At 37.4% G+C, this 27,065-nt stretch overlaps 1 protein-coding gene and 1 pseudogene across 4 annotated transcripts; both read right to left on the bottom strand.

The window, feature by feature from the left end:
• Positions 1-1,087: 1,087 nt before the first annotated feature.
• Positions 1,088-9,017, bottom strand: LOC132124752 (phenylalanine--tRNA ligase alpha subunit-like; annotated as a pseudogene).
• A 616-nt stretch (positions 9,018-9,633) lies between these two features.
• LOC132152149 (interleukin enhancer-binding factor 3 homolog) lies at positions 9,634-26,894 on the bottom strand. Of its 4 annotated transcripts, none has more exons than XM_059560887.1 (19): positions 26,775-26,894; positions 25,158-25,233; positions 24,326-24,555; positions 24,019-24,199; positions 23,798-23,945; positions 21,232-21,323; positions 19,379-19,474; positions 18,160-18,271; positions 16,796-16,893; positions 16,584-16,701; positions 16,367-16,480; positions 16,081-16,286; positions 15,839-15,991; positions 15,008-15,145; positions 14,723-14,866; positions 14,511-14,637; positions 13,971-14,015; positions 11,464-11,835; positions 9,634-10,356 (listed from the first exon to the last, which is right to left on the bottom strand). In XM_059560887.1, the coding sequence occupies exons 2-19, from the start codon at positions 25,158-25,160 to the stop codon at positions 10,223-10,225; spliced, it is 2,511 nt and encodes an 836-aa protein (XP_059416870.1). In that variant the 5' UTR covers positions 25,161-25,233; positions 26,775-26,894; the 3' UTR covers positions 9,634-10,222. The 4 variants fall into 4 exon arrangements, with proteins under 4 accessions (XP_059416870.1, XP_059416878.1, XP_059416888.1 ...); XM_059560895.1 differs by having other exon boundaries at positions 16,590-16,701; XM_059560905.1 differs by lacking the exons at positions 9,634-10,356; positions 11,464-11,835 and adding an exon at positions 13,168-13,425 and having other exon boundaries at positions 26,775-26,893.
• Positions 26,895-27,065: the final 171 nt, after the last annotated feature.

Below are 27,065 nucleotides of genomic sequence, written 5' to 3'. Positions count from 1 at the left end.
ACATCAATCCAGTTCGACTTGAGTACAGCAGTTCTCAACCATGGGGGCTTATTTAAATTAATTAAAATAAATGTATATTATTAAAATAATCTAATTGAACTTAAATGGTAAAACATAAAATCGAGACATAAAAACATAATTCTTTTTTGTAATTTCTTCCTTTAAAAAGCTTACTAATGAACATACCATTCTCGAAGGTTCTAGAATTGTGTTATTTCATATATCAACAAAGCTGATAAAAAAAAGCTGTTTTTTGACGAGCTGTTTTGTTTGGAAGAAATATCTTTGGAGTCTTAACATTATGTGACAGTGGGGGGATTCAAATCAAAAAGCCCCGCCTACAGGACACGGTGAAATCTCATTGGTCCCTGCTCCCCGTAGTGACACATTAAACATCTCATGCATTTTTGCTTTCAGCATGGGCTAAAAAATTACTTGTGGCAGTAAAAAAGAAGGTTAAAAAGCTGCACATTGCACCCTGTGGTCAAATATAGAAGCAATGAGATCAAACGGATTCTCGCATTTAACCAAGAGAGAGATTTACTCTGCCTGAAGAAAGATTAGCCCTCTTCACTGGATTTACACAAATGACTCAAGACCATTTACTACAGTACAAATGCACAATGAAAATGAGTGTACACTGTAAAAATTACATCTAAATACAAAAATAAAATTAAAAAAATATATATAAACCCTAATAAAAAAAAAAGTACAGTAAATTTACCCTTACAGTAAATTTACTGTGGTTTCATAATAAACAACCATTAAGTAAGTCATACTGGAGATTTGAAACTTTTTAATTGAATATTTCTACAGTAAGAGTACTTTAATAGTTTCCATTGCATTCTGGGTCATAAGAACAAACTGGGTGGCTGTTCTGTTACAGAGCTGTCACAGAAAAGGGCAGTGGAAAATGACAATAAATCTATTAAAATTATGTATATTATGTTGTATATCTATCTATCTATCTATCTATCTATCTATCTATCTATCTATCTATCTATCTATCTATCTATCTATCTATCTATATATATCTATGAGGTATATATATATATATATATATATATAAATATATATATATTTATATGTGTGTATCTGTGTGTATGTCGGGGGAGGGTAGAAACCAAAGAATTAACCTACATAAAAACAGAAGTGGAGCTTTGAATGGAGGCCAATAGGGATTTCTTTATCAGGCGGTGATGTAATAAGGTCAGTGTCATGCTCCTCATGTAAAGACGTGACTCTTTTCCTCCGCTTTGACGTCATCCTGTTCAACACAGCCCTTGTAAGTAATGCCCAGCAGCTAAGTGCAGTTCAGGGTGTGTTCTGGCTTAAATAAACAATACAAATTCAGCCGAGTTGTGAGAGTACAAATGAATCCATATGCTGAGCTGTATGATGGTCATTAAGAGTCCAGTCGACATATTGGGCTGTCGTACACCATCTGGAGGTTCACTTTGTGGCCCACAAGCTCTCAGATGTTGTTGATTCCATATTTGATCATGGTGGGTCTGAAGATGGGTGAAAAGAAAAGAGAAACAATCTAACAACTCTGAGGTTTTGTATGCAAAAAAGCTATTTTATATAAGCGTGTCAATGTACCTTTCCAAGGACAGACCCCAGGCGATGACTGCCACCCCCTCGGGCAATCCCATGGGCAGCAGCATTATTTTCAGGCCTGAAGAGCCCAGAGTTACCCACCTCCACCCACTTCTTCAGACCTGAGAGAGATCGAGCGAGACGGAAGGTTTATGAGGGTAAACTGGTTCAGACAGTTTTTCAGCAGCCTTTGTAAGTACTGGAATATATTGGTGCACTCAACTGCTGACAAAAATATCATAATTACGGTTTCAACGCAAATTAATGTCTGAATTACGAGTAGGCAGTGTCTGTGAGAAAACATTTTGAAATGGCTGTATGTATTGAAACAATTTTTTTACATTTACAATAAAACTAGCTAAGTTGCGTATGCAAAATATGATTATATCAAACAATTATGAATATATTGCATCTCAATTTACAGTGCTTTCATAAATTTTATTGAAAATTCAGAGACCAAGAAACAACCAACCAGCTACAAGGTAACACAAAACATTAGAAACTTTGATTTGAATCAGAAAATATTTAGATTATTTAAATGTTGTCTGATTGTCTATAACTGCAAGGCCATGAATAAATTCTCTGTTGAACATGTTAGTTTTATATCACTTCAGAAAATAATTTGACATTTCACAGAGCCTTACAAACTACCAAAGGGAAAAAAAGAAAAATAAATCGGATTAAAATTCAAATTGTTCAAATTTTCACGCAGTTCTTTAAAGAAGCCGTTTCACTCGGATAGACACCAAATAAAATAAATCAATAAATAAAAAGATGAATTTCCTTTTTCATGTTGCCTTCAATATTAATGCTTTCACTAATTAATAGAATAGTTTTGTTTCTAAAATTAGATTATTGCATTACCACCTCTTTTTTTATAATTTGTTTTTTATTAATTATTATATATTATATATAAGAAAAATTTAGTTATGTTTATATTAAATATATTTATAAATAATATAAACTATATGTATATACGTATGCATGAAAACGTAAATATAAAAATATATACTGTGTGTGTGTGTGTGTATTAATAAATACACATAATATACTCAGAATGCACATATAATATGTAAAACAAAAACATTTATTTTTGATGCGACTTATCTAATCGATTAAGCACAAGTTTTAACACTTAGCAATAAAAACATAGCACATTACATACAAGTATGACTTCGTATGGAGACTTTTACCTTCATGATAGCTGAACACCTCCATGCTTGGCTCGGTGTAGGGGTTGTACACAGGCTTGAAGCGCAATTTTGTGATTCCTGAAAGAAAACATTTCAAAAACATGGTGAATGAACTCTGGGATGTCTAAAAGTCAGACAGAGAGTAATCTACCAGGTTTCTTAATAAATTAATGAACATTCAGGAGTCTTCCTTCACTGTAAATGGATAATTATACAAATAATGATGAATCTCACACACACACTCATGTATCTTATTATTAAAAAGCAAGGAGTGCAGTACATAGTTTGGTGAAGAACTGGTGCAGGATGCCCATGAGGTTTCCCTGCGTGAGGCCGTAGTGGGCCACCACTCCCTCGATCTGGTGAAACTCCGCCAGGTGAGTAGCGTCCAGAGTTTCGTTACGGAAAACTCTATCAATGGAGAAGTACTTCACAGGTGTGAACTTCTCCTGAAAGATTACACCACAGAGACGAGTGAGATCTGAGCTAAAGAGCGGTGAGACTAGCAGTGAGTCAGTCTGTGTGTGTGTGTGCATGTGTATGTGTGTGCCTTCACCTGCTGTGCGAGTTTATACAGCATTCGAGCGCTGACCGCTGTGGTGTGTGTTCGCAGGAGGTTCTTCTGGGCTTCTTCAATCTTCCAGTCATATTTGTATCTTAAAATTTGAACATTTGAGATGTTCAAATTACATTGATCTTCAAATATAAAGTATTGTAATGTTCAGAAGTTTTTTGTTTTTAACCAAGTCTGCATTTCTTTATGCAAAAATACAGTGCTGACAGTAGTATGATGAAAAATAATTACAGTTTTCTATTTTAATGCATTTTAAAATGTAATTTATTCATGCGATGCAGTGCTGAATTTTCAGCATCAATACTCCAGTCTTCAGAGTCACACGATCCTTCAGAAATCATGATAATATGATGATTTGCTGCTCAAGAAAACATTTAGAATTATGAATTATAATGCTGAAAACAGTTGCGCTGCTTAATGTTTTTGTGGAAACTGTTATGGATTTCATTCCCCCCCCCCCAGGATTTCTGATTAATAGAAATGATGAATAGAAAGTCACTTTTGATCATTTTAATGCAACCTTGCTGAATAATAATAATAATAATAACAACAACAATAATGAAAAAAAAAATAGCATACATAGAATATAATGTGGATCATCTTACCCCTGTGATCCGTAACCTCCTTCAGAATGAACCTGCTTCACTCTCTCCAAGTAGTCCTGAGGAAACTCGTGAGCAAGGGCTGGGTCTGTGAAACACACCAAATATTATTTGAAAAATATGCTTTGAATGTATAAGGCATGAACTCCTACAGAAGGAGTGAAAGCACAGAGGTGGATATTTCTCACCTGAGATGAAGAAGGTGTTGTGCTGGTCCAGAAGGAGCTCTCGATGAAGTTATTGGTGGGCATTTCTGTGAAGCTATGAATCAGAGACCTAATACTTAGAAATATGCTTGATTAAAACATTATTATGGAGTAAAATGTTTTGTATGAAAGTTAATGAACAGTATGAAATGTTCACATTAATATTCATATTAATTATACAAATAATTGATATTTGTATTTATTCGAAAATATTCATATTTTATTATAATGATATAATAAAATATGATGACAAAATATTCGATATACAATTACAATATAAAATTTCCTGTTTCTGGTTTATTTTATCAATGAAAAGTTTCAAAAGAAACCACAGCAGACCCGTTTTGCATCTTTGAGCAACACAATGCGATTCTTTGTTGCTGAATGAATCAGAGTTTTGAAAGAATCACTTTAATGAATGATTCAATAACTGAATAAATCATCTGTCTGAACAAATCGTTAAAATGAGTGACTCAAATCATTGACAGTGATTTGTAGCCACCTACTGGATGTTTTAAATTTATTTAAAGTACCTTTCCATTAAAAAAATTAATAAATAGAAAAGTACATTACAGTAAAAGTTCATTCATAAATGTACTTATTCATTAAAAAATAACAAATCTGACAGGCGTTAAAGCATTTGTAAACTGCGTTCAAGCCACCTCTGAGCAGTCTGTGAAAATACATCTAAATGCCATTTCAGATGCCGAGATGGATTTTGTTGAAACATTTACTGCTTGAATCTAAGAATTTGACAAAAAATGTGATGTGTAAATCTAATAAGTTTAAAAATGTCACACCTGTAAAAAAAATATCTGGGAAATCAGATCTAGGAGGCAAATAATGCCTCATAATGGATAGTGGAAGTTGTTTTCTGTCACTACAGTGAACTAACCATCACATAGAATATGAATACTAAAAGCTTGGGGAGTCAGCTGTCCATGAAAGGCCTAAACCAGAAAAAAATAGAAGACGAATAGAATATGAATACTAAAAGCTTGGGGAGTCAGCGGTCCATGAAAGGCCTAAACCAGAAAAAATAGAATATGAATAGAATATGAATACTAAAAGCTTGGGGAGTCAGCTGTCCCTGAAAGGCCTAAACCAGAAAAAAATAGAAGATGAATAGAATATGAATACTAAAAGCTTGGGGAGTCAGCTGTCCATGAAAGGCCTAAACCAGAAAAAATAAAATATGAATAGAATATGAATACTAAAAGCTTGGGGAGTCAGCTGTCCAAGAAAGGTCTAAACCAGAAAAAATAGAATATGAATAGAATATGAATACTATAAGCTTGGGGAGTCAGCCGTCCATGAAAGGCCTAAACCAGAAAAAAATAGAAGATGAATAGAATATGAATACTATAAGCTTGGGGAGTCAGCCGTCCATGAAAGGCCTAAACCAGAAAAAATAGAATATGAATAGAATATGAATACTATAAGCTTGGGGAGTCAGCCGTCCATGAAAGGCCTAAACCAGAAAAAATAGAATATGAATAGAATATGAATACTATAAGCTTGGGGAGTCAGCCGTCCATGAAAGGCCTAAACCAGAAAAAAATAGAAGATGAATAGAATATGAATACTATAAGCTTGGGGAGTCAGCCGTCCATGAAAGGCCTAAACCAGAAAAAAATAGAAGATGAATAGAATATGAATACTATAAGCTTGGGGAGTCAGCCGTCCATGAAAGGCCTAAACCAGAAAAAAATAGAATATGAATAGAATATGAATACTAAAAGCTTGGGGAGTCAGCCGTCCATGAAAGGCCTAAACCAGAAAAAAATAGAATATGAATAGAATATGAATACTAAAAGCTTGGGGAGTCAGCCGTCCATGAAAGGCCTAAACCAGAAAAAAATAGAATATGAATAGAATATGAATACTAAAAGCTTGGGGAGTCAGCCATCCATGAAAGGCCTAAACCAGAAAAAAATAGAATATGAATAGAATATGAATACTAAAAGCTTGGGGAGTCAGCCGTCCATGAAAGGCCTAAACCAGAAAAAATAGAATATGAATACTAAAAGCTTGGGGAGTCAGCCGTCCATGAAAGGCCTAAACCAGAAAAAATAGAAGATGAATAGAATATGAATACGAAAAGCTTGGGGAGTCAGCTGTCCATGAAAGGCCTAAACCAGAAAAAAATAGAATATGAATAGAATATGAATACTAAAAGCTTGGGGAGTCAGCCGTCCATGAAAGGCCTAAACCAGAAAAAATAGAAGATGAATAGAATATGAATACTAAAAGCTTGGGGAGTCAGCCGTCCATGAAAGGCCTAAACCAGAAAAAATAGAATATGAATAGAATATGAATACTATAAGCTTGGGGAGTCAGCCGTTCATGAAAGGCCTAAACCAGAAAAAATAGAATATGAATAGAATATGAATACTAAAAGCTTGGGGAGTCAGCCGTCCATGAAAGGCCTAAACCAGAAAAAATAGAATATGAATAGAATATGAATACTAAAACTTGGGGAGTCAGCCGTCCATGAAAGGCCTAAACCAGAAAAAAATAGAATATGAATACTAAAAGCTTGGGGAGTCAGCCGTCCATGAAAGGCCTAAACCAGAAAAAATAGAATATGAATAGAATATGAATACTAAAACTTGGGGAGTCAGCCGTCCATGAAAGGCCTTAACCAGAACAAAAGATACCAGCACAAAAACACACTTGGTACAATTTTCTCTAATTCTAATTATCGAGAGAATGTTTAGGTTTAGGACAAGCTTTAAAATCTTTCATTCAGACTGCTCCACAAAAACACTGACCAAGCATATGTGAAATCATTTTGTCCAAAATATTATGTCCACACAATAAAACTGCTAACTGGTGGTTTGTCAGCCGAGGCAGAAGAGTGTTCTGCAAAGGTAAAGGACTGACCCCATCTCCAGGAAGATCTGCCTGAACTGAGTCCGGACCTTCATGAGCGGGTGCAGGTGACCGCAGTCTGGAGCGACACCCATCGCCTCGAAATTATACGGCTTGAACTTCTTCTCCTTCCAGCTTCCACTGAGAGAAACAAGTGACAAACATTAAAAGCCAAAGACTTGTGAAGCGTTTCATTCAACCCACCTGAAAACACAAGCCATGTTTTTAAGTTGTTAATAACTCAGAAGTAGTCTGAAAGTCTTGCGTTTCAGAACTGTATCTTTGAAACATGATGTTGTGGAATACATTGAGGTTTTTTCCTCACCTGGCGATCATCTCTGGAGTGAGTTCGGTCTCTTGTTTGGTGATGGTGGTACTGAAGCTGCTGCCTTTAGTGATCCAGTATGACTTAACCGTCCTGAAATCCATACATTAACAAATTTGGAATACATAAGTTTCCCTGGGTTTTCAACTGGGATGAGATTGTTATTAAGCTGTAGCGCCTCCTACTGCTCAAGCAGCATTAAAATGAACAACTTCCACAACAAGTTAAAGCCAAAGACTCAACTCTCTCTTACACTTCCGACAGCAGTTTGCATTTCTTGAGTTCATTCTTCTCTTTGTCCTCTAGTTTTGCCGATAGTCCCTTCTGAACCAGCTGTAGTTTGTCCCTTACAGCATCCTCAATAGTTTCCACCTGAAACACACACACACACACACACACACACACACATTAATAACACATTCACTGGGAGTTTCAGGCTTGATTCATCATGTGTGCAGCATGTAACTCACGGTTTTAAAGACTCTTGGTCCTCCCTCATGAGCTTTATCCAGACGGATCCATTTGTTGGACATGGCTTTGCTGAAACCAACCTTCCCGCTCGACATTTTCTAAAAGAATCAGAAGGTACATGAGATATCAGATGATAAAACACACACACAAACACACATATAAACATAAATATAAAATTAAAAACAAGTGTATATTTTGCATAATATATGCATACTTCCATTATATGTGTGTCCAATTGTATTTTACAAATATACTTTATAAACTAAATTAAAAATAACAATGTTTTTCCATGGTAAAAAGAGCTTTTTGCATTGTACGCTACTCAGAATGTTTAAATATGAGAAAGTTAAAATAAACTTGGTAGAAAATACTTTCTGTTTTCATGAGATCCATCCTAGCGGCACTCAATATAGTCGAAACACATGTGTTCTCCTGTAGTATAGACTTTAGACGACGACTCCATCTCTCACCATGAGTTCACTCTGCTGCAGACCCTCATCTGGGATGGCCTTGAACACTCGGGCTTCATGACTGCCCTGCTCCGCGATCTCACGGCCCTCTCCGGTCAGCTCCCAGTGTCTGGAGGACTTCTGCTCCGCCGAGATCACCTGAAAACAGGATTCACACAGGTTAAGACAGAGAAACAACAGTGACATGCTTCTATTACAAAGCAGCATATATACTGTCTGACACCCACAACAATTTACAAACAAGGGTCAAGAAAAACAAGAATGTTCTTGCCACTGTACAATTATATGCTACAAAATACAGACCCTCTGAAATAGTTGCATCCTGCCTAATAGCATTTAACAGTAATATATGACAAAATACAGAAAGACAGACAGACAGACAGACATAGATAGATAGATAGACGTATCAAGAGCCAAGCGAACAGACGAATATATAGACAGACAGACACAGATATCACAACTGTGTTATATCAGCAGTTGTTTTGACAGGTCTGTAACATGGTTTCAGTGATGAACACACAGATCATGTTCTGGCTGGTTTGGGCTCACCTCTCCCAGCGCCTGCAGGATCTTCACCGCGCCGACGATTAGCTGATGATCCACCCCGAGATCCGCCGCCACATCCTGACTCTCGATGCCACCGTCCGCCTGCTCCAGCAGCCGCAAGAGTGCTTCCAAAAGCCCGGTGTCAGCCATGCTGGAGTCGCTCGGGTGGGGAAACGAAAGTGACGTCACGTCAGCCGTAAGAACCGTGACAAAAATGCAGAACATTATTTCCCGTAAACCACGAAGAACGGCTCTGTTATGTTGCCGTCGTTACCGGAGTTTTCAATGAGGAATCCGCAAACATTTATTACAAATATTCGGAACACTTAAAAGTGGCTCTGTAGGCTATTAACGTGACACCATTAAACTTTAAAGATTCGTATATACATCATTATTATGGTTATTATCATCACCGGCGTTTTCAATTGTGGCGTCCATGACCATTAATTAGGAAAAAAATCTGTGTATTTATAGCGGCTCTCTATTTAATAAAACTGTTAATAAATAATTAAGTTTTCAATAGTCCGTTTCACAAACCTTTTTAATAATAAAAAAATCTGTATATTTAGAGCGGATCTATATTTATTAATACACCTTCAAACTAAACATTTGTATTATTACATCTTAATTTATTTTCAGGTTTAGATTTCATTACCATGATTTCAAACCAGATTTCAATGTGACTTTTGGATAAAACTGTATATATTAGGTTTAGAAAACTAAGAAAAATACCTGGAGAAGTGCATTCAAAAACAATGATCAGAGATCAGACATCCTCCAAAATAAAATCCTTTATTACAAACACCACACATTCTTTAAACATTGTTCAGAAAAATAAAGGTCCCCCACCCAAAACAGCCAAAAGCTACAACGACCTGACACATCACAACTTTCACTATCACATAACCATTTAAAACAATGTCACATGTGCATCCATAATTTAAAAGAAAAATCATGAAATGTTGCTGGTCGAACAGAGAAAAAAGAAAGAAAGAAAAGAAAAACCTAATGATTTAAAGCTTGAGAGCGATTCATCTTATATTTATGCATGTGTGAACAGTTAAAATCACTCGAGGACTGAGCGTCCTGTCACTGTATATTAACAAATGATCAGGTCCTCACAGGCGTCACTTTGGGTTTATATCACCTCTCCCGTTTGAAGGTAGTAGGAGTTCACAGATTTAAACAAACTAAAAAAAAAAAAAAAAAAACACTTCAAAAGAAACTAGAAAATACACTATTTTGCACAAAGTTTAGACTGTTATTTTTTTAGCTCAGGTGTTGGCGAGAATGACAGAATCAGAACGGATGATGCTCCTAGTTTGGAAATGATGAGGCAGGACTGCACACAGGAGGGCAGGTTTATCGATACTGGTAGTTCATACTTGGATCGCCCCGGCCGTACCCTGCTGGTCCACTGTTGTAGGAGGCGGGGCTACTGCCAAAATTCTGGTTGGCTCCGCCCTGTGAGCTGTAGTTTGACTGGTTGCTGTAACCTATGAGAGAGACCAGATCAGAATTAACAACAACATTTAAAACGGAGTTAAAACCCCATTCACACCAAAGATGATAATCGTTCTAAGACCACAGCTATAACAATAATGACACAAGATCATTGGAATCACATTCAGGAAGTTTTTTCCCCAGCTGATTCATAATAAAGTCAATGACAGGATATATCTACCAAAGTAAAAAAAAAAGAAAAAACATTTTAAAGCAATAAACGCTGTATCTGCAGCAACCACTTATAACTAACACAACACTGGTGTGAACGCTAATATATTTTGTCATTTTAGTTCTTGGTGTGAATGGGCCTTAAGGAAATAGCTCACCAAAAAACATTAAATTTGCTGAAATTCACTCAATCCTCAGGCCATGCAGAATTATTTCTTTACCCTAACAGATTTGGAGAAATTTAGCATTTTATCACTTGGATGCCCTGCAGTGAATGGGTGCCGTCAGAATGAAAGTCCAAACAGTTGATAAAAACAAGTCCAAACCATCAGTTAATGTCTCGTAAAGCAGAAAGCTGCATGTTTGTTAATAAATTCATCAGTAAGGTGTTTTCTTTTTACACAATCACTTTTGCCCAATATAAGAGTCCATCATAACGCTTCCTCCAGTGGAAAAGTTCATCCCTTGTTCTCTTGCGTCAAAATCAACCAACATGTTGTTTAGAGCTGCTTTTGGACATATTTGTGCATTTGTCTCTCCTGTTTCAGAAGACAACTTTTTCACTTGAGAAAGCAATATTATAAACACTCATATTTAAGTTGGAAGCAACTGTTTAAAAGGTAAAATGTCTTGATGCATTTGTTTCTTACAAACACAACTTTCATCTCACAGGACTGGAGTGGTGTGGATTATTGTGATGCTTTTATCAGCTGTTTGGACTCTCATTCTGACGGCACCCATTCACTGCAGAGGATCCTTTGGTGAGCAAGTGATGTAGTTCTAAATTTCTCCAAATCTGTTCTGATGAAAAAACGAACTCATCTACATCTTGGATGGCTTGAGGGTGAGGACATTTTCAGCTAGTCTTAATTTTTGGATGAACGATTCCTTTAAGACTCCCAACTTGTAACTCGGACTGTTTTGATCACCTTCATAGCTGTAGTCCTGTCCTCCGGTCACTTGGGAGGGATAAGCGGTGCTGTAGTTGAAGTTTCCGCCTCCACCACCACCTTGAGCCTGGCCGAAGTTCTTCTTATGGCCAAAGCCCTGGCCGTACTGACCGAAGGAACCCCCTTGGCCCAATCCGGATCCAGGAGGCTTGGTGTTTTGGTGCATGGGTGGCTTCTTACCGGCCAGTTTGGGGGTTCCAGTAGGGGACGAGTAGCTGCCATCACCCTGGTAATATGAGCCGAAACCGCCCGCCCCTGCAGGACCACCAGAAGATGTGTTTATGGCTGGACCTGATGATCCAGGACCTGAGGCCACCGGTCCTCCATTAGACCCTCCATTGTTATAGAAATCTGAATCGGAATAATAGAGTAAAAGGTTAACAAATGGGCATTCAATTCTAACTCAATGCACACTATAAAACTGAATGCTTATACTGAATCAACATACTACTGGCTTTTAAGTTACCTAAAAAAAATTTGCTGTACATTTAAACCTGATACCAAATATACATCAATTCAGGGTAATGTTTAACTGAACACTACAAAAAATGTTATTTTGTGGGATATGATGTCTTGAAATCTCAGTTCAGCCATTTAGATGCAAGTTACTGACCCAAGCTTCAATAAAAGCACTATCTGCATTTTCTGGCTTTGAAATAGTAACACAAGTGTAGTGTCACACTAGTTTTGTCAATTCACTTCCATTTAAACACATGCTAATTTAAGATAACAGAAATGCAGGCTTTTGTTAAAATGTTTCACATTTCGCTACTCTACAAAGTTAGAGTTTGAACCTGCGAATTAATCAAACAAGACATGACCAATAGAACAAAGATCAGTACATCATAGTTGAATCTAAAGAACTTGTTCATGTTGGACAAGTTATACATTGAATTTATGTTGAGTTTTATGTTGCATAGTTTGTCATATGACCATTGCACTGTCTGCAACAATTCTGCATAATGAAAATTTAGTGCGACCTCAGCCTGATACCAATTTAGTTTTCTAAAACATGTTAAGAGTGCTTACGAAAGCAATAATAAATACTGGCTTTGCATATCTGTACACACAGATTTGTTTGGATTGAATAGAAGAGGCCAAAAGCTCTTTGCAAAATACTAAGACTGAAGTTTTCAATCGTAATACTAGTTAAAAATTTCCAAAAAATAAAAACTATTAAAAAAGACCCTAAATCTATGCAAATCTGTTTCACCCCCCCCCCCAAAACAAACCTACTACTACTAATACAAATTTACATAGATATCACAGGTTTGTAAATGAAATCAAATTTATTGTAAAATATGATTCACAAACATCAAATTTAAAAACAACAATGCCGCAATTGTACCCCATTTGTTCAATAGTTCACAGAAATGATAATTAAAAACTACTGATATTAAAAACTACTCCTCACAAACCCAGTTTCTCTCAATCAGTGGCACTGACCACAATTAAAAAAGAAAAATAAATAAACGTAAAAACATTAAAGACATGGCAATGTATGGAAGTGACAAATAAAAATCCTTTGCGTACATTATTCCAGAAAAACAACAACTAAACTGTTGGAAAAAATGGCTTATACAGTGACTTCAGAGTGAAGATGCAGTTATTATGAAACGTCAGTGTGACCATCCATCAGTCAATCACATTGCTCAGCTGTGCTGATCACGGCACAAATAATACATCAAAACGTCTTGCTTTTCTTGATTTCCGCAGGCAGAAACTCCCGTTCACATCCACAGTGTTAGCTAATCGTTGGTGCAGGTTTTTGAGGTGAGATTGTGGGTGAAACATCACAAGGAAACGAGTTCATAATGCGGGTAACCAGTGTTTTTCCCCCTCCGCATCTATTTTTCGTTTCACGTTTGCTTGCTTATTGAAAACATTGGGCGGTTTATGTTGCAAACTCATGGTAGCCATAGCAGTCTGAGACAAAGTCACCTAAAGGGTGAGACAGAGCAGAGAAGCACAGAATTAGATGTCTTCTGTGTTTGGCATGCCATGACAAACGTCACCAGGCATGAGTCAAGATGTCAATCAGATATCATCAAGGTCAAAAGTAGTTTTCTGTGTTAAATTTTTTTTTTCGCTTTCTTTTTAGATTTCTCTGCTCCGGTCACCCTCAAGGTCTTTCCTCAGAAAGTGGCGTTGGCATGTTGGGAACATTTCTCATTTTTCGCCGAGGAAAGTTTGCGTCCCATGGTACAACAAAGCAGAGAAATGTAAAATCAGAAAGAAAATACAATAGCGGACACTCGCATTAAAAACAATGAACATGTCCCGAAACTGGCAGAGGAGCAGTTTAAATAGATCCAGAGCAAAGTGCACAGACTTCTTAACTTGAGATGCAGTCAAAAACGGCAACAACTTGTGCCATAAAGACAAGTCTTAGAGTTAAAACAACTACTCAAGGACAACACTGCTTAAAATATAAAGATGAAAAGAGAAAATTCAATGGGACCAGTGAGAAATCGTAAAATACTCACTGTAGCCAGAGTTATTGCCGCCATATCCAAACGTCCCATATCCACCTAAAAGGGGACAAGGATATAGATAAGAATATTTATATGTTCAAAAGAAAGTCAACAGGACTTTTGTTTTATTAGACACAATTAGGTATACTTCATGTATAAATCATAGCTCAAGAAAGCCATTAATTATAAAAACAATTATATTTAGGGTTACAAAATTTCACCACTACTTTGATAAGACTTTAAATTCATAATTCAGCACACAAATATATCTGAAAAGTAGAATGTTTCAAGCAGTAAAGATATGGTCACAAAATTATCTCACTATTTGACCATTCAATGTCATAAATATTCATATCAAAGTATATTTTATAAATACTGAATTAATATAAATACTACGAGATAATTTCAAGACACTTGAATTTCAGAGTGTCTGTTGTTTTTAAATCCATATTTAGTGAAAGATAATTATTTAATTGTTTGATTAAAACATTGCTGGGTCTAAGGTGTATTTAAAAGCCTAAAGCAAACTAATAGACAGCACTATAATTGTACCTTGATTGAATCCTCCTCCATTGTTAAATCCCCGGCCTCGGCCCCTGCCACGTCCTCTTCCTCTGCCCCTGGGATTGATCCCCATGTCAACAGGTGGACCACCCATCATCCCAAATGCAGCAGGGTGCTGAAATCAGCAAATCAGTGAATTATGCAGAGAATGTAGAAGTGAAGATCATAATGACACTGAAAACAGGAAGAGCCAGGCGTACCATTGGAGGCATTTTCTTCTTCTTGTTTGGCTCTGAGTTGGAGCCTTCAGGGAAGAGCTTCTCCAGGGCTTCAAGTGCCGCGTAGGCCTTCGCCACCTTTTTATTGGACCCGGTTCCCTGAAACTTCTGTCCGTCGATCTCCACCTGGAGCGAAAAATAGAGAAAAGTAGCAGCTTTTAAATTTGATCGGTCTACAATACGTAAGATGAACTGAATTGGGAATCACACCTTACAAACGCAAAGTATAAAAAACTAGGACGTGTCTCCGAGTTTGTGTCCTCTTACCTCCATGACGAAGCGTTTGTCGTGGCTTCCGCCGGTCTCGGAGATGAGCTCGTACTTCAGTCCTCTGCGTTTTTCGTTCAGCTCCATGACCGGGTTTTTTCCATGTTTGGTTAGGATGGGCCCCTGCTGCCGAGCGCTCTGAGGAAGCCAAAAAGGAGGAACAAGCGCTTAGAAGACTGAATTACGCCCATTACTAGAGGTTTAACTAGTCAAAATTAAACCACAATGAATTGAATTAGCACTTTTCTGCATGTAGAACAGTAGTGTTAATGTAAATTACTCCGTGATGCTGTACACCAACATTTAAAAGTTTAGGGGCGGCAAGATGTTTCGGTCAAAAACACAGTAAAACATTATTATTGTAAAACTCCCGTTTAACATAATTTTCTATTGTAACATTTTAAAATTTAACATTTCTGTGATGGCCAATTTTAAGCATCATACTCCAGTCTTATATATATTCTACATATATTCTAAACATTTCCTAATACTATTATAATCAAAAACATCTGTCCAGCTTCGTATTCTTTGATGAATAATAAATACAGCATTTAATTAAGACACAAATGTTTTGTAACAATTCAAGTCTTTACTTTCACTTTTTATCAATTTAAATGCATTAATTTAAAAAACAACAACAAAAAAAGCAATATATATATATATCTTTTAAATTTTTTTTATGTAATTCATGAATGTTCTTTAGAATTTAATTGGACTCTTTATTTGCATCCAAAACTGCCTACAAGTTGCTTATTAACTATCAAAAGTATTGCAATCTGTGATATGACATTTTGGACTTCATGAGCAGCTATTTAGATACATGTCTGGTACCTCGTCAGTGGGGCTGTCTGCGGTTGGTGCTGGTTCTGGCTCCATTGGGGTCACAGTGGGCAAAGTCTCCTGTGGGGCCACCGGCTCCTCCTGTTTCACCGCCTCAGCTACCTTCTGCTCCATTCCTGTTGGCAGACCCATGTCCTGCAAGACCTGGAGAAGGAATCAAAGAACTCAGTTTCTACCGTTTTAGACTGATCCAGTAAGCCAAATAACTGATCTTCTGCATCACGCTCTCTTACTTTGACAGCCACGTGTAGTTTTGCAGTGCGTTTGGAGGGACCAGAAGCTTCATAGTTCTTCCCGTCCACCTCTACGGCCATAGTAAACACCGGCACATGGACAGGCCCAGTCTGAGAGAGGAGTTTGTACTGCAGCCCCGGCTTCAGCTGGTTCAGACGCATCAGGGCATTCATGGCTTGTGGCAGCTCTGCTTTCTCCTCTGGAGCTGAAGGACAGAAAACAAGGTATGTTTTATGTGCAAAGCGCTGCATAACTCCGGATCAAGAACATTTGAACAGCATTTACATTTCTTTTGCAATTTCTTCTTCTTCTTGTTTGGACTCTTCTCATCAGTAGCCTCCTCCTCCTCCATGGGGCGCTTCATTGGCGGCACGTAGGTTGTGCTGGGTGGGATTTGAACTATAGAGATGAAAGATGTCAAAAGACAAGTTTCTCGCTTCCAAATAGATAAATTTGATACACAAAAAAATCAGTGTAGTGAAAAATGTCCACTTTCACTCACTTTTACCTGTGTAGTCAATAGGTGTTTCACTCCTGGGTTTTCGGGGCATTTTTGAAGGAAGCGGGTCCATGCCAAGTACTTTGTGCAGCTGTCCAAACGCTGAAAGCCTTAAGGCGTGCTGTCAACCAAAAAATGGAAACGTCAACCATAACGCTCAAATTAAATCTCCAAGCGATCAAAACTGTAATAAAAACAGTAAATTGTGGACAAACCTGAGCACTCTGGGTGATGTCCTCCCGCTGCTGCCGATCAATGTGACTGATGGCATCTGTTGGCTCCTTTTCACAAGGGTCACAGATGCCTGAACCATCTACAGCAGAAATTTTAAAAGCATCTTTGTAGTATTTTAGACTTCTCCGGCCTACACAATGCTAATTGGTCAATAGAACAGAATATTATATGCTATAATGTGTAGGGATGTCCAGATCCGATCACGTGATCGGAAATCGGGCCCGATCGCGTGGTTTCAGACTCGATCGGAATCGGATGTTACCTCCCGATCAGGACTCGGATATATATATATTCTCATTAATTTTTAAAACATCTTTTGTTATGCGGTGGCACAGAGTTAGACCCTTTTGACTCCACACAGAAACAGCAACGCGTGCGGCATGACATCACTTTGTTTTCAAGAGCTGGTGTAAATAAATATAGATTCAAACTCAAAGAGACATGATAGTTTGCGCATGACCTGATATTTCATTCGGACCCAGGATACAGCGAGATGAACATCACAGAGCGCTAAACTCTCATGCAGTGTGTGTTTCATTCATACTCGAAGCCGGAGCGCGCTCTCGCGCTGATATCAGGAAATTCCTAATATGGACAAAAGCGTCCAGCTATGCTGTGGTGCGCACAGGAAAACAGAAGCTTATGCAAACACGAAGACATTAATATACGATCACGACAATAAATTGTTCTTCAAGTCATCTCCAGCAGGTGATAAATAAAGTATGAACAATGCAGTGCTGATTGACAGTATTTATTACAGTATAGAAACTATTCTGCATTATTATGTGATAAACAGTGTTTGTAGTATATAAACAAATCATTATTATTTGTTATTGTCCAGCATTTATAGATTTCTAAGCCAATTAAAAGCTAGAAATTAGAGAAAAAAAGTTGCCTATACTACCAGTCAGAAGTTTTTGAACAGTAAGCTTGTTAAGGTTTTTTTTTTTTTAAGAAGTCCCTTCTATTCACCAAGCCTGCATTTATTTGATCCAAAGTACAGCAAAACAGTAAGATTTTGAAATATTTTTACTAGCCTATTTAAAATACCTGTTTTATATTTGAATATATTTCAAAATGTAATTTATTGAAGATCCTGGATCTGTTTTTTCGCTCTTCTTTATTCTTTTTTTTAATGTATTATAGAAGTATCGGATCGGGAATTGGTATCGGCAGATACTCAAAATCAAATGACTCGGACTCGAGGACAAAAAAACCTGATCAGGACATCCCTAATAATGTGTACACAGTGCACTCAAAATTGATCTTTCATACTGTATTTTGATATACTGACAGACAGTAATTTTCTAATCTGTTTTAGATATGAAGTGTGGAGCTGACGTACCAGCCATGAGGATTCCAGATGCAAGACACTCGAGAACTCTACGGAGAGCTTCTCCTGCTCCCATTGGCCGATTCCCAGTGCCTATCGCCTTCTCGCACAGCAGCTCTAAGGGCTTCAAGAAACAACCGCTACATCAGATAGATGCCAACATCTAAACGTTTGCCTGTATTATTTTTTTATCTTAACATAATTAACAGGGGGAAAAAAGACCTATGATTGTATAAAAAAATGATATCACAATTCTTAAATTGTCATGAGAAATCAACATTTGATATAAACAAATTTTTAAACTACTAAAACAGCCTACTTTTTCCTTGAATAGTTAAGTAAACTGTAATAAAACAAATTGAAATTAAAACCAGCCTTTATTTTTTAGACTGTATAGCAGGGCTAAAAAAACTGCATAATGTGCCGATTAATCAAATCGCACAACAGCTCCATTGTGGCTTTTTTTTTTAGAACTACTTTCATTGTGCAAAAACACAAAACTCACAATATTTTGTTTACAACACAATATGAACCTCTTGTTACTAAACTAAAATAAAAGCAGTACCGTATTTTTCGGACTATAAGTCGCACCCGAGTATAAGTCGCATCAGTCCAAAAATACGTCATGACGAGGAAAAAAACATAAGTCGCACTGGACTATAAGTCGCATTTATTTAGAACCAAGCACCAAGAGAAAACATTACCATCTACAGCCGCGAGAGGGCGCTCTATGCTGCTCATTGGTAGACTACAGGAGCACTGAGCAGCATAGAGCGCCCTCTCGCGGCTGTAGATGGTAATGTTTTCTCTTGGTTCATTTCTCTCGGTTCATGTCAAATTAATTTTGATAAATAAGTCGCACCTGACTATAAGTCGTAGGACCAGCCAAACTATGAAAAAAAGTGTGACTTAATAGTCCGGAAAATACGGTATTAGATTTGCAATTGCACAGATATTGAAGAAAATGTGTGGGTGTTAAATACATTAATTTTAAAGGGTTATTTTATATAAAATCATCAAATTATCAAGCGTTAACTTGAGGGGAAAAAAAGTGTAAATGGTAAATTTAATGCAATTCACTTTTTGAGTCTATATTTCAATGCAAAAATAAACAAGAAATATTAAAACTAAAAGATAAAGACATGCTACAACACAACCAACAACTGTAAACAGGTTTTGTTGCCATTTAAATATCAGCCTGCCCTATTTTCCGGATCTGTTTTGTACTCACCCATCCTCGCAGAGGAGCCCAGGTGGGAACACGCGCACAGAGGTCCCTCAGGATACGGATGACAATCACACATGAGCGTAGTCCATTAGCCCTGGCCTAGAGACAAAAGCAGGAGGGATACAATCCAGCGGTTTATTTCATGGATACATGAAATAAACAACACCAAAGTAATAAACTAAGAACAACACCAAAGTAATAAACTAAGAAAAGGGGTGTCGATAAGCATTAGCAATGTAAAAAAGGGTGGCAAATGGTTAAGAGTTACAAAAAAGCAATTACTCAGTTGAGAAGCTAGATATGAGACAGATATTAAGAGAGCAGATTAAAAACGTCAAGCTCAAGAGATGAGGAACACAATGGGGCTTGTGTTTGTGGGGCTGGCCTTGTGATTAGACATTAAATATCAGAACTTAGTTGATACAAGCAAGAATGTACTAGAAGATAGCAGGTATGGATTGAATCTGGGAAATGCAGCTGCTTTTTAAAGCACTGCATGACATCAGTGTTCCTGCAGCTCAAGTGGTAGAGCATTGCGTTAGCAAGCGCAAGGTTGGGGGTTCGAATCCCAGGGAACACATGTAAGGAGAAAATTGTTAGCCTAAATTCGTCTGCTAAATGCAGAAATTTTAATTTAAATCAGTGAAACCATACACGAATATGGTGGAAGAGGTGCAATATTCATTTTGGAATAAATGAAAGCTGACAGATTTTTGCAGGGAGCTGCATTTAATATCTAACACTTCCAGCAATGTTCTGGGTTCAATACAAGTTTTAGAGGCAGCATTTGTGGCATAATGTCAATGCAATAAAAACAAAACAAAGTCTCATAGCCTAGCAAGATTGCATTTAAAAATTCTTAAGTTAATAAGTAGTTTTAGTATTCATTTTAAGTTTATATGCATATAGTCTTTATTTTTATATATTTCTTTGTTATCTTATAATACAAAATATATATTTTTTGAAAATGTGATTTTTTTTCCGGGGTTCTCTACAGAGTAAAGACTTCAAACTGCATTTATTTGAATTTTTTTTTTTTTTTGGTAACATTATACATGTTTTTACAGTCACTTCTGATCACTTTGTGACCAAGCAGAATAAGTGTATAATTATTAACTTTCAAAATCTATTCCAAATGTTTTTCTACATTTAATTTTTCTACTAGCCAGCCAAATAATTCCTTTCTAGTTTCTTTCCACATCTCATACAAAAGCTACAGGGTTTGCTGGCCTTACACCAAAACAAGCCAAGAGCTGAGATACTAGATATAACTACACTTTTGATAAATTGTGTATTTTAATGTCTGCATTACATTATAGCAATACAAAAAGTCTCAATTAATTGTAGCAATCAGTATCATGCCAAAAAAGCTGATGACTGCACTGAACCCAGAACATTCCTATAAAAGGACAATTCGTATGATATTGAGAAAAAAATATTCTCCAGCGAGGCGTCAGATAGTATGGCGGGTGCATCCCATTTGCACCGAAATACTTTAATTTTGAATCAAGGCGTTCAAATGTTAAAGTGGACTTTAAAAGCAGCAGTTGATACTGGCAATGACGTCTCAAAAAGGTAATAAACAGTTTATCGATGCGATAATACACTTAAACTAGCCAGGCAGAGGTCAGACAACACTGACAAAGATGACCATGGCAACGCAATTCAAAACCATCCAGCAAGAATATGATATTCCACCGGAGGCAAATACACTCCCACAAATAAAATCTACACAGAAAAACACATTCACACAAACAACTGAACAAAAAAATAATACAGCATGAAATAAGGTTAACACCGAAACAAAATAAAAACAGACTCAACTACTAGAAGACAAATAAAGACAAGATGCAAACCTGGAACCACTTGGCGTGGCGGAGGGACGCCAAGGCAGTCAGGCATTTCTGCCTGTCCAGTACATCCGGGGGATCGTTGACTGATAGCGTTTCTATTGGCAGGTGGAATAAGAAGACAAGGTACAGTTTGACCAAGGGGTTTTTCTGTCTCACGGCCAGGGGGGGAGGCGGCAGATAACCCCTACCAAAGGCAGTGGAGGGGAGGGGAGGGGGAACCCCCCAAAAACAGAGCAACTTTTCCCGTGCTAGTACACAACAGCAGGACAGAGATCTACGAGTGGGCGGAGCATCTGGCTCTGTTCCAAACCCAAGTGAGGCTACACTCCAATAAAAACCATAAATCTAGTCGTTTTCTCCTTTATATTATTAGCACACATATATTTGACTTGACATTGAATGAGCCTATTTTATAAAAGCTTAATTAAAATAGTTTTAACTCATTAGAAAAAGTTTAATTGAGACTTAAACATTCACGTTCATGGTTAATTCCAAAATCTGCACGTAAAAAACTATAAAGCTCAGAGAAATAGAGTAAAACATCCTATTTTTTAAATAGACCGAACCACTTTTAAATATAATTTTGAATTAACTGAAAAAGATTTATGTCAAATACCACTTTGCATTATAGTAAACCCTTTTAGATAAAATTTCGGCACAAAACCATTGTAACACTTCAGTTGGTGTTTCAATGCCATGCCAAAGTCACAAGTTGAAATATTATAAAAGAGTCATTTAAAAACCTATATATAGTTTGCTTTACATAAACTTTAGAATGGATTAAAGGTTGACTGTAAAAAAAATTCTGTGAATGTGTTACAATAATGCTATGAATAAAAGCATGAGCCAAAATGCATTAATGTAATTTATGCGTAATGCATCTATACTAACTATGGAACACGCATCATGATTTCATCACCAATTTTCTGCCACTGTCTTCACCTATGATGCCTCAAGATGGAGTCTAGGTAGGCAGCTCACTATGATTTGGAACATAGCCCTTGTGGCATGAAGGTGTTTAGTGAGTGAATGTCAAAGGGAGGTTCTTGTATAGCTTGTGTATCTGTGAGATCTGAGTGCATTCATGTGACATGGGGGAACCCCTCCCCCTCGCCTCCCTTTTTTTTTCAGGGTGCACTGCCTTGCCCCTTCCGAGACAGAGAGCGTCCAGTTGGTCAAAGGTCCAGCGTCCCTAAAATTGACAAACTAGAAGGCTTGACAGAGAGAATCAGATTTTGAACCACAGTCAGCAGTATTCAGATACACAAGAGGTATGATCAAAACGAGTCCACACTGCAGCAAAACTGATGGCTCGTGATGGTCTAAGGCAGGCGTCACTAACCGAGGGGTCACAGATAGGGCTAGGCTTTGACTCCGGCCTCAAGTTTGCTCTCCATTGACCCTTTGCTAAGCCCCGACATTCTTTGATTATTGTTCCCATTGCTTACGCAGGTTTTGCAGGAACCATCCAGATATTTGATTTGTTGATTTGAAGTGTTAGCCCCCCTTTTTTTTATAAGATGTGCTTAAATAGTGGTAAAACAATTTAATATTTTTATATTAATTGGATTAAATTGTGACTTTGCAAAGTATAATAATCTGACATTTTAGAGTTTAGAGTAAAATGACTAAAAACTGCAAAGTGAGCAGCTCTATTTAAAAAAACAACAACTGTAAAATGGCAATGTCATAGAACATGTCATACAATAATTAACATGTAAACCACTGTAATCTTTAAAATGGAAAAGATTTAGTAGAAACATTTTACCATATTTTGGTTTAAAAACTTCCATAGACCAAAGAGCAGTAGTTTGGAAAATGGAGTAAAATGGAGAACGGCAAAAGCTGCCAAAATTGTAAAAATGGGGTTTAGCCAAAGGTCAATTGTTTTCTTACCGAAACAAGTTTTTATTTCAGTGCATTCCCAATACAACACTGTAGCCCTGAAAAGCTCTTTACCAAATTATAAAAGGTTGCCCACAATTCTCTAAACTACAGATCCATTGAGTTCCTGTGACCATATATGATCACTCTGGGTCTAATCTATTATTTTACGCTGTATCCTTATGTCTAGCATTATCTATAACCCTCCTGCCCTCCGTCCAGCCTTTTTGAGAAAGGCTCTGTCAACAAGTCCTGGTGAACAAACCAGAACTCGACAACACTTCTGCTTCTCATTTTTGCTGCAATGCAAACCGTTCCCTTTCTTCTCCATTATACGAACACATGCAAACAACAAGGTTTGTGATTTTGTTTCTTAATTCTCAGTAAGCCTTCAGTAAACTCTCCTTTAAAATACTTCAAAGGGAACTGGGTCTTATTTAAAGCTTTACCCATCACTTATGTTACTGTATATTGGGCCATCAACACTAACTTCACGCTGCAAGGAACTGTAAGACTTCAGGTGGCAGTAAACATAATCTGTGTTACATGACTAGTCTGTACACAATATCCCCAAGCACTATTGAAGGCCCAATAAACAATATCCCTGCCTGAGTCCATCCCATCTGCTGTCTCTGGGGCTGTGGGGTGGTTAGAGGAACCATAAGGCACTTGATTTCAAACCTACCTCCAGCAGCCTGTTTCTCAGCCTCCTCCCTCACGAGAGGTGACGTCAGGTTAATGGTGAGGGTCAGCGGTGGCTCTTTGGAGTTCTTGATGACAATGGTGGCATCACGGACGCACGGTTTAACATCATATTTTTCTTCAGTGATGAGCTGTTGGAAATACATGAATGTTTTTTGACTCTGCCTTTGTAAACGATGCTTAAAACTAGAGATGCAGACATACCTTAAGCTGCACAGCGATGTTCTCTGAAACTTTCTTTAAGAGGGTGATGGTGGGTTTGTCTTTGCACAACAGCACAAGCTCCAGATCAAGATCTCCCTTCAGCAGGAGGCCTTTAGCTACCAGCCCCACACGCATGACTCCACGCAAAGAACGTGAGGGCTGCTCCGTTGACTTTGGTTCACTGGAGAACAAAATATGAGGAGCAGTTACATGAGAGCTACTAACTCACTTCAATAACTAATCATGCAGTCAATATTAAAATTGCAGACTGAGCAGAGAAGATACAATAAAAAAAAAAAAATCTTACGTCTCTTTCTCGCCATCTTCATCAGACTCCAAGGCATTCACTTTGGGATTTCCTTTCTCCTGCTCGTCCAACCAATCAGAGACAGCCTTGAGTGCACGTTCGGTGTGGGACACCATGTTCTGCACCCCCTCCAGCTCCTCCTGGGTGGGATAGACGGCAGAGTGTTTGGCCATCACATGGCGATCGTCGTTCACAAAGATGCGCATTGAGCGATGACGAATAGGAGGCGGCTTCAAGGAAACAAAGAGAGAAAACCATTAATATACATGATGAAAGGTTGTGAAATGTTAAACAAAAAGCTGGGGTTCAGCAAGACTTTTATTTTACGAAATTAATAAATCTATTAAACAAGAATACATTAAACTGATCAAAAGTGGTAAATAAATTCATAATGTTACAATATGTTTCCATTCCAAATATACACTGTTCTTTTGAACTTTCTATTCGTCAAAGACTCCTGAAGAAACACAAAAGTGGAGAAAAAGTAACTGCCTTTAACACTGATAATATTAATAAATGTTTCTTCAGCAGCAAATCTGCATATTAGAATAGTTTCTGAAGCATCACGTGACACTAAAAACTAGAGTAATGTAAATTTATATTAGGTAGGTAAACAAAAACATCAAATTTTCCTATATGTTTGCAAAAAAGCTGGAAATAATTTTCCAAATCAGTGTGTCTGCTCTGTGTAATGACTGGCATATTAGTATAATTACTTCGTACTATATTGTACATAATTAGCACTAGTCAGTAGATTTAGTGCACTTTGGAATTACCATTTATTTCTAGGAATAAATCTGACTGCACAAGCATTAAAGCATGTATACTTTACCATAATGGCTACAAGGTGGTTCTTCAGTTTGGCAGCGTTGGTCTATATGTGGCAAAAGAATGCTGCTCCAGTTGGTCTGAAATCAAAAGCAATCACTTTCCTGTATAATAATGCAGCAAAAACAAATCTTTCAAATACGTTTTAATGATGCTGTGGTGTCAATCAAAATGTAGTACAATGTCTAGTTACGGCTTTATTAATTCAGTGTTAATACTAGTTTCGTGATACAATAACACCATTGTCACAGTGTTTAACAATAAGGCTTAAAAAAAGAATTTGAAGTAAAATCCCAGTTAGAGCAATTCTGAGTCTGCTTCAGCTAAGATTCCGTTTAAGACTGGAATCTTAAACGCATATAAATTTAAAACACATGACAGACATGATTTATGAATTTCCTGAACCCTGAAACTCATTTCTTGCTGTTCTCACCAGGCTAGGAACATAAGTGCTAAATCAGTTGTTCACTAGTGCCATTCTCGCCTCTTTATCAGGACAAAACGTGTTTTTAATTCATAGCAAATGCCCTAAACCTTCAGGAAATGTTTGTTGACCTCACAATCCACAAGTGAACCATCTCACATCTGCTCTACAGCTGTGAGGCATGTCTGTCTACCATTACTAATCCTATAAAAAGCTACAAACATCCCAACTGTACTGGCCTGAGGCAAGAATAAAGACTCCAGACCCCAGTGTGAACACATATACATTTAGGAAACAAAAATACATCATGCATATATTATTAAATCTTGGTTTTGGCTCTGGTGGGACTGTCCTCCTCAAATATTATCATTGAGGCAAATACACTTTTGAGAAACAAACGTGTGATTATTCACCTTTAGTGATCTTTTTCACTGTAAAACACATATACCACTGAGTTACATAATCTGTGCACATTTATCAAGCAGGACACGCACTTGTTGAAGCCGAAACCGTCTCCTTATCTCTAAAACCAAACAGAGATCAGTCAAATTAAAGAAATAACAACGTATCTCTTAGATAATCGTCATACACGCGAGTAAACGTGATATTGTACCTCAAGTAACACAGTGCTGAAGTAAACAAGGGACACGCAGTACACTTCACAGCTGTTCGGCCATTTTAATGCAGACAAACAATGAGGACAAACATCTACCTTCATTTATACAACATTTGGCCCTTAAGATCGCATTCACCACGATCTAATTAAGTTTGTACACGTAAATCTGGCTAATTGTGTCCAAAACTGCTTTCCAACAAAGATGTGTTTGATTTTGAGACACGACCGAAGACACCGAATGAGATAAAATGGTCGTGACCCTCCCCCAAAACAACTAAAAAAACCTGTGCAAGAGTTTTGACTTAACTAGAAAATGAGACCGAAAAGAAAACTACAAATGTAAGAAAAAAATCATCAAGTAATGCTGAATTCTCGCTATTTTTTGTGAAACGCATGAGTTAGCATGCTAATCGCTAACCATATTTGTTTGCTATCGAAATAAATGCATTTCTGTTGCGTTTAAGTGTTGAAACAACACATTTACAACACATTAAAATGCATTCACTCGATATATTTGCACCTCAAAACATTTTAGACCACCTAATGTTGAATAGTTTACGGGTTTTGTTTCATCTACGTACCAGCGCAGCGACAAGATGTGCCTTTCTTTCCACTGATCTGAAGAGAATCAGCGGCGTGCGCTGAGCTGCAGCAGTGACACGTGATATCAGTGGACCAATAGGATCATTCGATACACTTGCGTCAGCGAGAGACAGGAGTGAATGAAGTGGGCGTGGCGTTGTCATTCAGACTAGCGACTGCAAAATCGAACAAAATCGAATTCTTTCTTTCTTTCCTTCTTTCTTTCGTTTGGCAAGCAAGGCGTCAGCTGAGAAAATTAGTAAATTTTAGTATGCGTCAAAACTATGCAA

Source organism: Carassius carassius, chromosome 1, assembly GCF_963082965.1.
Source record: "Carassius carassius chromosome 1, fCarCar2.1, whole genome shotgun sequence".
In the NCBI taxonomy this organism is placed as follows: Eukaryota; Metazoa; Chordata; class Actinopteri; order Cypriniformes; family Cyprinidae; genus Carassius; species Carassius carassius.
This window is presented reverse-complemented; position numbering and strand designations above follow the sequence as displayed.

Excerpts from the sequence above, each read along its gene's own strand:
- LOC132152149 (XM_059560887.1), bottom strand. Across the intron at positions 14,867-15,007 it reads ACAAACGCTTCGTCATGGAG|GTGGAGATCGACGGACAGAA; the intron begins GTAAGAGGACAC and ends TTTTCGCTCCAG. Across the intron at positions 14,016-14,510 it reads TGGAGGAGGATTCAATCAAG|GTGGATATGGGACGTTTGGA; the intron begins GTACAATTATAG and ends GTCCCCTTTTAG.